Here is a 13,143-nt window from a genome sequence, read left to right on the forward strand (position 1 = left end):
TTGGTGATTTTAATGCAAGGATGTAAATGGTAATTAAAGTATACCAAGTATCAATTTTTTTGCCGCCTAATCTGTTGACCAGTGCTATTCTTGCATCAGTCCCAAGATTCTGAAGCATGAGGTAGTGTACTGTTAATCTCTTTAGCAGTTTTGTTTAGCAGTTTAACAGTTTTAAAAAACTTATTATAAAGCTGTTGCTTCTTCACCGTCATACTTGCCATCACACTAAGCATCGTTGCACCTGACTGGGGAATTGTTAAATCAGCGTTTTTATCCAGATCTTTGTCAGAGTTTTCATCTGACTCTTTAGTTGCTTCAGTACCATTCTAACTTGAGAAATCTTTGCACAACAATTCTTGGTACAATGAAGAAGTTCGTATTGAACTTACACAGCTAAGGAAGTTATTAAGCAGTTGGAGGCTTTCAGACTTTTGTCAACTAATCTAGCGTTTAATCACTGTAAAAACAGAAATAACATTTAAAAATGTAATTAACCATAAACAAACTGTGCATCATACAAATTGGGCAACATTTAGCGAAACCTGCTATTGAAACATTTCTGGAAGCTTGTGGCTACCAGATTAAAAGGGATAAATGAACACAAGAATTAGGTTCTTTAATCAATGTCATTTTAGTGCCTTTAAAGTCCCAGTGCAGAGGAAAGATGCTGTCTGATGGAAATCTATAAGACAGGGGATCTCTATATAACGGAGTCCATTGGTTTCTTTCAATGCTTTTTCTGCCTCTAAAGCTTTATTACAAAATTATTTTAGATGGACTATGCCATTCGATAGAATCTAAAAATCTTTTATCAACTACATGTATGGGTTTTAGGAAGGTGTTTCAATTGTGCATGGAACAGTTACTTTAGATCCAGTTGGCCTGCAACAGTACTCTCAACAGAATATTAACAGTCTAGTAATCAGACTAATACCAGGATACTATCCAATTTGCAAGAACAAATGAACTTTGGTCTCTGCAAAACTCTAAGTTCTGTTGTGATAATGCTGGTATGTACATTAGTAACATGACATGTAACCAGAATGAATTATTCAAATGTCTGGTTAAATTCCACAATGCAAATTCAATTCAGTTATGTTCCACTGTTAAAGATTGTTGGTGACAGGTGAAAAGTTTTTTTTTATAATTGTTTATGTATACTTTGAAGACACACAATGACTCGAGAATGTGTTTTTATATTTCAAACACTTAATTAGATATGTTTTGGTATCTTGTCTACTGAGCTTTTTGGCATTTTTAATGTGTTTAAGTTCAGTGATCCGTAGAATTTTATGGATAATTGTATTCTTAATTGTCTAGTAATTGTTTTGATAGTTTAATCAGTCTTTAGAATCATTGCATAATATATAGCTTTTATAAACAGCGAATAAACAAAAATATGAAAGAACAAATGATTATTGTACTATGAATTGTCCATCACAAAACCCCATCAGGAATGTCCTATCAAAGTATAATGGTAGGCATTACCCATCAGAAGACTTCCCAAGAGATTAATGATCTGAATATTGGACCAAAAACTGCCCTCCAGGTTTTAGCACCAGGCATTTTCCCTTTGTTCTAGATATTGCAAATTATAGAATTATGGCAAGACAATATTGTGAACGAAATATGTTTTAGACTATCAGCCTGATTCATGAAAACCGGATTCTGCGATTCTCAATTAGCGATTAACTGCGAATCGCAATTGAGAAATCGCAGAACGGTATTCATGATGTTTTGCGATAAAAAAAAGCGATTCTCACGCGGCCGCAAAAACCGTTTGCGATTATCGAAAATCGCAGAAAAATTGCTATTTCCGGCTACATCCGTGTCGGATTTGCGATATCGCAAATAGCGATATCGCTAATTGCGAGATCGCAAAAAGCGAGATCGCAAAATCGCGAGATCGGGAAAACGGAAGTCGCATTTCGAGCACAGTGATGACATCACAACTAGGAAGCAGCCAGTTCCCACCCCCATTCACCACAGTGAGGCAGACCTCGAGGCAGCCACAGAGACATCTCCTGCAATTCACCTTGGATTACCACTTTCCAACTACACTGCAGCTATGTCTGAGGAGGCCGTACCTGGGCCCAGCAATACCACCGGGCGCAAGAGAAAGCTAAAGTTCTCCGAGCAGGAGTTGGAGCACTTAATTGAAGGGGTGGCGGAGAACCACTCCAAACTGTTCGGGAAGGATTCAAAGAGGGTGCCCGAGCAGGAGAAGCGCAGGATCTGGGTGGGCATAGCGGCCGCTGTGAACTCTGTGGGTGTGACCGACAAGTCACTCGATGAACTGAAGAAACGGTGGTACGACCTCCGAGGTCGTGCCAAAGAGAAGGTAGCTGAGAGGCTTGGAGAGTCCCTGGGCACTGGAGGGGGAGGACCTACAGTCCCTCCAAACACCCCCATGGAGGATCGAGTAGAAGACACGCTGGAGGCTGAGGCGTGCATCGGAGTCACCCGTTTGGACTCATCCCGCCCCACCCAAGAGATCCAAGGTAAGTGGTATGCGACTGCGACCCTGTCCCCTATTAATGGCCATGACCATATAGCCTCCCATAATGTTCCATAGTCATGCCATCGGTGCACATCAGGTAATGCCTTAAAGCATTGTGGGACATGTAGTGTGGCCACAATGTAGAAGTACCCCAATGCAGCCAGACAGGTTCAAAAGTACGCAAAGCCATAGGCAGTCTGGGAATGTCACCCAGCATGCATGTAGTAACTGCACGTGTGACAGATACAGGCAACTAATGAACGTCCACTACCCCTCACAGGTGGGGCAGACAGCAGCGACAGCGAGAGGCTGCAAATAGATGAGGAAGCACAGGATGACGAGGAGGTGCCGTTACATACACAGCCTCCTGCGTCTGCCGCAGCAATAACCCCTGCAGCCAGGTCCACTACCAGTGTGCCTCCAGCCCCTGCCGCAGCAACAACCCCTGCAGCCAGGTCCACTACCAGTGTGCCTCCAGCCTCTGCCGCAGCAACAACCCCTGCAGCCAGGTCCACTACCAGTGTGCCTCCAGCCCCTGCCGCACCAGCAATGCCTAGCTTGACTCCACCATCAGCTGGCGCATCATCATCAGGTCCCGCGACAGCAGCGACACAGCGGCCACCCACTGTGTCAGTCCAGCAGAGCAGGCGTGGCAGGGCTCGCCTGCAGACCAATGCTCCCAGCACCAGGAGGGGGAATGGACAGCGGCTGTCGAGCATGAGTGTTGAACGTCGCATGCTCAGGATTCACCAGCTGCAGGCACGCCGGCAAGGGGCCATACAGCTTCAGCTTTATAACATTGGCCGCAATGTGGCAGGTGTGGGGGACCGGATGGACCGCATGACGGCAGCCATGGCAGGTGTGGGGGAGGGGATGGCCCGCATGACTGCAGCCATGGAGGCCAACACAGCTGCAATGATTTCGCAGTGCAACACAGCCCGCTGCCGCCACCGTCAGCTACTGACCCGGCTGACGGCTTACACCCGGTCAAACTATGTTGTTGGCAATGCCACCTCGCAGCTATCGCGCCGGTCCCTGGCGCAGCAGCAGCAGCTCATTCAGTGCTGCGAGGATGTGGCCAGGGTACTTGAGCACCTGACCACTGCCGTGACGGCACTTCACCCTGCTCTACCTGCCACTGTCGGGGGTGATGATGCCAGTGAGGGGACATCAAGAGTGAGCAGCCACTCTGCCTCACACGTAGGGGCGCTGAGACGCAGCACCAGGCCCACTGCAGGGACACGTGCGGAGGCTGAGGAGGAGCCAGAGAGGCACGCGGGTGCTTCGCGCCAGAGGCGCACCTGACTGAATAGTACTTGTACAGGCACAGGCTGAACATAAGCCTGCCCTGTGTATTGGACGCAGCAGTATGCTGAAATACTGTTTGCATTTGAAGGATGGCAACTGGAACCTTTTTTGTGATTCAAACAATAATATTTAATTTAGCATCAGACATTGGCGTTGTGTCATTATTAAATTTTGCATGCAATTGTGATTTGTTGGGTGAGGGTGCACTAGAAACTGTTCATTGTGATGTCGTTGCAACGTCTGTGGCCTTCAGCTGGGTTCTCCCCACGTGCATGGCGCGCATGTGCAGATGGCCGGTCGTCCCCTTCCGATCACTGCCAGAGATGTCGACAGGTATCCGGCGCTTGGTAGCAATGTTGTGTAGTATAGCACACACAGCCACAATGCGGCAGCACACTTCAGGACTGTAGTACATGGCCCCACCTGTCTTGTGAAGTATGCGGAATCTGCTCTTCAGTAGCCCAAAAGTTCTCTCAATGCAATTCCTTGTGCGTATGTGTGCTACGTTGTAACGCCGTTGCTGTGGTGTAGCAGGGTTGAGGTATGGGGTGAGGAGGTATTCACGCAGGGCGTAGCCACTGTCACCTGAATGAGAGGAGCAGAGGGTGAGTGCCTGTGCAGCGCAGCTACTTCATCGCTGTGTGACATTGTGGGCAAAGTGTACTTACCAAGTAGGTGTCCTTCCCCGAAGTCTCCCCTGGCCAGTCGTGTGTGGAGGCCGCTGTACCGGAATATGCATGAGTCATGTGTACTCCCCGGGTACTGTGCCACTATGTCCGTGATGTATGTCTTCGCATTGCAGACCATCTGGATGTTGAGGGAGTGGTAGGACTTGCGATTGCGGTACATGTACTCCGTTGCACCTGGTGGGCAGATGTGGATTTGTGTACAGTCAATGCATCCTATCACGTGTGGGAAATGCGCAACATTGTAGAATTGAAGCTTGGTCTCATCCAATTCCTGTTGGCTTGTTGGAAATTTGATGTGGTGGTGTAGCTGGGTCAGCATTGCGTCAAGGAAACTCCCTAGGCAGCGGGACATGGTGGGCTGGGATATCCCCCCAGCAGCCGCAACTATCCCCTGGAAGCTCCCGGAGGCCAGGAGGTGCAGGCTACACAATACCTGGACATGTGTTGGCACGGCATTGGTCCGCCTTGTTGGGTGCTGCATCAGGGGGTCAAGGTCCTGAATTAGCTTGATGATCATTGCCCCATTCAGGCGGTACTTTGCGTAAATTTGCTCTCTGGTTTGGGCCAGCAGGGTGACCCGCTGGCGGAAGATCCTGGCCTGGATTCTGCGTCTCCTCCGTGCTGCTCGCTGTAGCCATCGCCGCCTGACCACCATGTACATTCCTGGCATTGTGACGCTCCTTATGCTGATGCTGCTTCTCCTTAAGTGTGTTTGGGCAGGCCAGCACCAGTTGCTGATAGGCCAACGGTTTTTCAAAAAATGTTTTACTATGGGTTTGATGGTTACCACCTGCTTTGGGTTGTCCTTAAATTGCGCCTCGCAAAATGCGATTTTGTTTTTTTACGCTAATTGCGATTTTTCATGAATCCCGATTGCGAGGAATTTGCGAATTCGCTATTATTTTCGCAGAATCCGTGATTTCTCGCTATTTCCGATTCGCAAATGGTCTACTGCCAGGATTCTGCGAATCTTTTAGCGATTTCGCAATTCTGTGTTTGCGAATTCGCATTTTTCATGGTGAATTCCGATTATGGGAATTGCGGCCTGCAATAGCATTTTCGCAGCTATTGCGAGCTCATTTTAGCTTCATGAATCAGGCTGTTAGGTACCAGGATTTGCACTCCACTAAATTTTTTAGATTGTGCAATACTTTAGTTAAGTGCCTCTTAAGGTTGTTGTTCTCAGTAAGTGAAAAGAGTTAGGACAATCTCCCTCGTTCCATAAAAGGCATTAAAGGCCTTTATTCATTCAGTTGATCCTTCCAATTTGAGAGCTTTATTGTCCGTTAAACAAGCCCATATTAAAAAATGCCACATTGAACCCTCATTCAATAGAAACAGGACAACCCAATAGTCCCCAAGGAACTGGGTAACATAAGTTTAAATAGAAAGAAGTTCCTTGAGGAATTATTTCCAATATCTCAACAATTTATATTAAGTCTTATATAAGTACTTTACTTCGAAAGAAAACATAAGCAACATGGCATCTTCATGAAATTTTTATATTATTTAGAAAATACTGTTTCAATTTTTCAGGATTCTAAAGGCTCAAATAATAGGCAACAAAAACAACACTACAATTTCTTGTACATTTCCTGTAGTGTAGTACACCGTTGGTACAATATGTAATATACAAATATATACATAGGGTGATCCTGTACATGTAATCAATTAATCCAAAAATACAATATATACAAATCCTTGTTTGGATAATTGTGAACCAAACGGTGTAAATGCGTCGACGTTTCGGTCTCTAATATCTACTTTTCACCGAGACCATCCTCAGGACTAAGTGTTGCACAAGGAATCTACAAAAACATATACAATATATACAATCAATATAAAGGATCCAGTTACTTATGTCCAATATATAATCGTCTGCTCACATTAAAATACCATCACCACACCCAGTGTGTGCCAAAGACTATACAAGATATATACATATGTACAACCATTAACTCCTTAACACCTCAAATAAGGTTCACCTCTACTCACTAGACAAGATGTCTTCCAAAGCCACAATCCACCACTACTTGTCAGTGTTATTGGCCCCACTCCTAGATACAAATTATACAAGATCAGTTTGAAATCCTATCCAACATATAGAGATATTGCACAATATCGGATCTGGAGCTTACCTCCATAGTAACTCCACTTGTTATATATAGGGTTCTCTTGAAATCATGTGCACTAAGGCGGAAATCGGCTCTTCAATAGCCTGCCAACCATACAAACTGCAGAGGGAACAAACGTGAAATATCGAGTCACTCAAACTCATGGACCACGGAGGGAGCCTACTCTCATGTCTTTAATTCAGGGCAAAGGACTTACTTGGAAAGCTTACATCCACAAACGCGACCGTGTTACTCGAGTCTCCGTCAGCGTCTGTACACTTGGTCAATGCGCGTCAATGTACTCCGTCGAGTCTATGCGCATGCGCACATCATAGCGCTTGCATCACCGCGTATGGCGGCCATCTTAGAAAGGAGTCTAATCAATGAAGATACCCGTGTAAATGGGAATAAAATCACCTTAAATAGTGCAATAACCGCTGAATACCGACAATTCAATAAACAGCATGACAAGGTTAAAGATCCTATAAGGGAACCTCACACATTAACTAAAATTAACAAAATTAACAAAAAGAGTGTATATCATGACCAGGACCAGTCAAAGAATACCTACAGCTCGCTATAATCTCACTATAACTACAGGTTGTAAAAAATGTCAGAAAGTGAAGCGTTTCAACCTTATAAAGTTGCCAGATTATGCCATTCAACACATTGGTTTAAACCATGTTCAACTGTCTTTCCAGTCCAAATCCATCTATTCTCTTTTAATGTAAGTAGACGATCCACATTGGTCCTTCTTTTGGAACCTTTAACAATCTCTAATACATACCATTTCATATCTTTAGGACCATGAGATTGTTGTATGTAATGTTCCACTAATGGGGCAGTTAATACTTTGCACCTTATGCGGGACTGGTGTTGGATTATTCTTTTCCTCACTTCTTGGGTGGTTTTGCCTATGTGCCGCATGTGACACTACTTCACCAACTAAAATCTGTGTATTGAATGAGAAACAAATTGTTTTCAAACATCATTCGAATTGCCTCACAAGGAATGTCATCTATTGCATAGAATGCCCATGCAAATTATTGTACATAGGCAAAACCACCCAAGAAGTGAGGAAAAGAATAATCCAACACCAGTCCCGCATAAGGTGCAAAGTATTAACTGCCCCATTAGTGGAACATTACATACAACAATCTCATGGTCCTAAAGATATGAAATGGTATGTATTAGAGATTGTTAAAGGTTCCAAAAGAAGGACCAATGTGGATCGTCTACTTACATTAAAAGAGAATAGATGGATTTGGACTGGAAAGACAGTTGAACATGGTTTAAACCAATGTGTTGAATGGCATAATCTGGCAACTTTATAAGGTTGAAACGCTTCACTTTCTGACATTTTTTACAACCTGTAGTTATAGTGAGATTATAGCGAGCTGTAGGTATTCTTTGACTGGTCCTGGTCATGATATACACTCTTTTTGTTAATTTTGTTAATTTTAGTTAATGTGTGAGGTTCCCTTATAGGATCTTTAACCTTGTCATGCTGTTTATTGAATTGTCGGTATTCAGCGGTTATTGCACTATTTAAGGTGATTTTATTCCCATTTACACGGGTATCTTCATTGATTAGACTCCTTTCTAAGATGGCCGCCATACGCGGTGATGCAAGCGCTATGATGTGCGCATGCGCATAGACTCGACGGAGTACATTGACGCGCATTGACCAAGTGTACAGACGCTGACGGAGACTCGAGTAACACGGTCGCGTTTGTGGATGTAAGCTTTCCAAGTAAGTCCTTTGCCCTGAATTAAAGACATGAGAGTAGGCTCCCTCCGTGGTCCATGAGTTTGAGTGACTCGATATTTCACGTTTGTTCCCTCTGCAGTTTGTATGGTTGGCAGGCTATTGAAGAGCCGATTTCCGCCTTAGTGCACATGATTTCAAGAGAACCCTATATATAACAAGTGGAGTTACTATGGAGGTAAGCTCCAGATCCGATATTGTGCAATATCTCTATATGTTGGATAGGATTTCAAACTGATCTTGTATAATTTGTATCTAGGAGTGGGGCCAATAACACTGACAAGTAGTGGTGGATTGTGGCTTTGGAAGACATCTTGTCTAGTGAGTAGAGGTGAACCTTATTTGAGGTGTTAAGGAGTTAATGGTTGTACATATGTATATATCTTGTATAGTCTTTGGCACACACTGGGTGTGGTGATGGTATTTTAATGTGAGCAGACGATTATATATTGGACATAAGTAACTGGATCCTTTATATTGATTGTATATATTGTATATGTTTTTGTAGATTCCTTGTGCAACACTTAGTCCTGAGGATGGTCTCGGTGAAAAGTAGATATTAGAGACCGAAACGTCGACGCATTTACACCGTTTGGTTCACAATTATCCAAACAAGGATTTGTATATATTGTATTTTTGGATTAATTGATTACATGTACAGGATCACCCTATGTATATATTTGTATATTACATATTGTACCAACGGTGTACTACACTACAGGAAATGTACAAGAAATTGTAGTGTTGTTTTTGTTGCCTATTATTTGAGCCTTTAGAATCCTGAAAAATTGAAACAGTATTTTCTAAATAATATAAAAATTTCATGAAGATGCCATGTTGCTTATGTTTTCTTTCGAAGTAAAGTACTTATATAAGACTTAATATAAATTGTTGAGATATTGGAAATAATTCCTCAAGGAGCTTCTTTCTATTTAAACATTGAACCCTCAAGCACTCAGCAACTATCCTCCAATCTCCTCTTTTGGGTAAGCAATTGGAAGGCCTAATAAATAGGCAGTTGGGGCCTTATCTTGAAACAAATAATATCCTGGATCCCTCAAAATCGGGGTTCTGCCCAAGTTTTAGCACAGAAACTGCACTTCTGGCCGTGACTGACTCACTTAGACAGGGTATGGATGCAGGAAGCCCGGTAGTATTGATATTATTGGATCTGTCGGCGGCCTTCAACACCATCTCACATCTAAGGCTCCTGAACAGACTGCAGGCCAGCGGCATCCAGGGAACAGCACTAAAATGGCTGCAGAACCTTCTGTCAGATAGACAGCAGACGTTCATTTTAGGTCCATACTCTTCAGGCAAAATGCAGTTGAACAAGGGTGTTCCTCAGGGATCGTGCCTAAGCCGGACGCTGTTTAATATATATATGGCCCCGCTGGCAAAGATCGCAGAGCAATTTGGCTTTGAGATCATTTCATACGCTGACGACTAGAATTAGAGAAAAAGCGCTTCTCGCCTGAATGACAGCAATCTCCAACTGGATGACCGAGAACTGTCTCCAGCTCAACCCAGAAAAAACTGAGAGTATGCTACTTGGGAAAGCCCCAGCCATTGGATCGGATGACAGGGGGCCCCATCAATTGGGTGCCATCCCCGTGCACAAACAAAAGGTAAAAAACCCAGGAATAAAATTTGATCAAACCCTAACAATAAAAGACCATATTACTGCCACCACAAGCTCATGCTATTACAATATGCATCTCTTGTGCAGAATATTTCCCCTCCTCCCCACAGACGCCCGTAGAACCCTGGTCCAGGCTATGGTGATTACTAGACTGGACTATGGGAATGCCTTGCTGGCTGAAGTAGGTGATAGCAAAAACAACAAGTGATGGACCGAATGTGGATCAATGTCACACATTCCCCCAGTCAAAAGATCTGGGCCCAAATCCATCGTTTTTTTGCACTCCACACCACCCTGGGTTAGACAATGGCGATATGCAAATCAGCTCTGACCCTGTTGCCCCATGGGAACAGTCCAGTCCGAACTACAAAAGCCATGTCCTTCCCAGAACGGAATCAAGCATCCGAGGACCGGACCGGTTTCGAGGTAACACCTCTCATCAGAAACTCTGTCCATCACCTTTTCCAAAATTGATTTTATCCACACTATGTGTGGGAGGGTATACTCAGACGTGAGTCCCTAGCTCATTGCACCATCAGGATTCAAGCAAGCCGGGCCGACGAGGCTGAAATGCCAGAAACCGGTCCCCGGTAGCTTGTCTCCTTCCCAGTATAAGAATTGGCTTGGTAGTTTGGTTTGCCCTGTTCCCATCATGCACTGGGACAGGAACAGACTAATTTGCATATAGCCAGGTTCTGAAGCTGGGATGGTGCAGTGAGCTAAAAAACGGTGATGGATCAAGCCCTGATCTCTTGACTGGGTAGGAGTATTCTGCATCATTCAGAAACTCTGTCCATCACCTTTTCCAAAATTGAAGTAGGTGATACCCTGCTCACAAAGCAACAGGTGGTCCAGAACACCTCTGCAAGACTGATTATGAACCGTCCAGCGGGTACTTCTTCTGCGCCTCTGCTGAGGGAATTGCACTGGCTCCCGATGAAGAAGCATTCCCATTTTAAAATCTGCTGCCTCACGTATAGCGCCATGAGAGGCAAAGGCCCACGATATCTTAAAAAATATATATATCACTTACATCCCCAGCCAAAGTCTTCAATCAAATACCCAATCCCTTCTGTGCGTACCTCGAATCCACCAATCCCACACCAGGGGCAAAGCTATCTCATATTTTGCCCCACGGTACTGGAACAAACCACTTATAGCACTCCAAGAGACCTCCACATACAGTAAATTTAGGTAACATTTAAAAGCCCATCTATTCTAAACTTCTGGTCTGCTTTTCTGGTGAGAATCTACATCAGCGCCGAGATGCCCCTGGGTGAGATGTGCACTATAGCAAGCAATGCTAACATAACATAACATAACAAGGATATACTCAAAAGAGCTTTTTTCTTTTTATTGGAGAATCAAGATATTTAAGACTTTAGAAATGTGTAGTATAAATATGAACTCTTCTCAGCACTGCTGATTGATTGTAATTGTAATATACTCATCATGGAGATAGGATTGATGGTCTGGACCTTTGCAGCAGGCCTGGCTTGATCCTGTCCCCCACTAGTCTCCTAGACGAGGTTGTATTTCTTCTCAATGACTTATAATGTTGGTATTTCAGATAGATAGATAGATAGTTTGTATTGCACAATTAATTAAAATCATTGCAGTCTTGCTTGATTAGGTGCAAAATAAGGTGCATAATTTCCAATGTTAGAGATAAAATGTGGCACAATGACATCCTATTATTTTTAGAAAAATTACATTTAAACTTCACATTGTCAGCGATAAAAGCATGAAGGATTAAGACAGTTGATAGTGGGTTGAACGTTATGATTGTATAGGTTTACCAGAAGTCAGAATGGCTTTTACAGCTGTCAGAAATTTCATAATACGTGCCGCCAGCTGTGCTTAATTACCCTTCAGACATGCTACCATGGTGCCCTTACATGTCAGATATAGTTCTAGGATGTATGTCGTTACTACGCATGCTTTTATAACGCATGCCTTTACCACGCAACTTTTACAACGCAAGTCGTTACAACGACTTGTGTTGGGGGGCGCTGGATAGTGAATATTTTAATTTACTATTCCAACTCCAGTCCCCGTGGATAGTAAGGAAGGTTTTGGATAGTAAATTAAACCATTCCCTATCCTACAGCGCCCCCCAGCGCAAGTCGTTGTAACAACTTGCGTTGTAAAAGTTGCGTGGTAAAGGTAGTGTGTGGTAAAAGCTGTGTTGTAAACGCTGTTCCCCATAGTTATACATCTGGATGTGGACCCATGATGTACTCCCCTCAAGTCATTAACGCTTTCCTCTCCTTTTCCAGGTAAGGTCCTGGTGCACTGTGTCTTGGGCAGGAGTCGCTCAGCAGCATTGGTTCTGGCATACCTGATGATATATCAACACTTCTCATTGGCAGATGCCATCCAGAAGGTGACCATGTATAGGCCCATCTGCCCGAACCGTGGCTTTTTAAAGCAGTTACAGGACCTTGACTTGGACTTGCGGGTTCGATGGAAATTCTGCAACATCTTCTAAGGAGCAGGAACTCAGAACCCATCCGACGTCTCGCCACTGGGCAGTGGTCAGTGTGTTGCTGACAGACTGAATGGTCTTTGCTCATGTATTGTTGCTTGGGATGCTGCCATATTAAGGGGCTGCACTGAAATGACCCTCCCAAGTAGGCGGCGCCAACAGTACGTGAAGCAAGGGTTCTGAACTATTTGGCATCATCAGAGTATGAGGGTTATCATTGAGGAATACTGTGCACTTTAACTTGATTAATACTTCCTTCTCTTCCCTGCATATATATGAGGCACAGAATGTACTAGACTGTAGAGAAATGTACATAACAGATTTATAAAAAACGCTTTGTCGCACCAACAAGATGTGCTGTAATTAACCGAGCAGTGATAAATAAAAGCATATGCCTGAAATTGCTCCTGGATATATTTTTAATTGGTTTTCCATTACGTTAAGTGTGAGGCTTTAAAGGCCATTCCTCTGATGTTGAATATTACTATTTTCACAAAATACTTGATATTTAACTCTAAAGGGAACAAACTAATTGTGAATTCACCGTTTGCACAGTTGCTCTGTCATTCCTTTCCTCTTGTATGTATGAATTCATAAGCAGTGACTTCTCGGGGCTCCTTGCGACATGTAATAG

At 43.8% G+C, this 13,143-nt stretch overlaps 1 protein-coding gene across 2 annotated transcripts in view; it reads left to right on the top strand.

Annotated features, from left to right (window-relative positions):
• The window catches only part of LOC147711005 (dual specificity protein phosphatase 26-like), a 43,189-nt gene that overhangs the window by 13,040 nt on the left and 17,006 nt on the right, over positions 1 to 13,143 (top strand). Inside the window, exon 3 of one of the 2 annotated variants that reach the window (XM_086921815.1) lies at positions 12,301 to 12,909. The exons of the other annotated variant lie outside the window; for it this stretch is intronic. Coding sequence (XP_086777941.1) covers positions 12,301 to 12,512 — 212 coding nt within the window. The 3' untranslated portion in view covers positions 12,513 to 12,909. Of the gene's footprint in view, positions 1 to 12,300; positions 12,910 to 13,143 lie in introns of those variants that run through there. 2 annotated transcript variants of the gene reach the window in all.

The sequence above is a fragment of the Lissotriton vulgaris genome, chromosome 5 (genome assembly GCF_964263255.1).
Source record: "Lissotriton vulgaris chromosome 5, aLisVul1.2, whole genome shotgun sequence".
In the NCBI taxonomy this organism is placed as follows: domain Eukaryota; kingdom Metazoa; phylum Chordata; class Amphibia; order Caudata; family Salamandridae; genus Lissotriton; species Lissotriton vulgaris.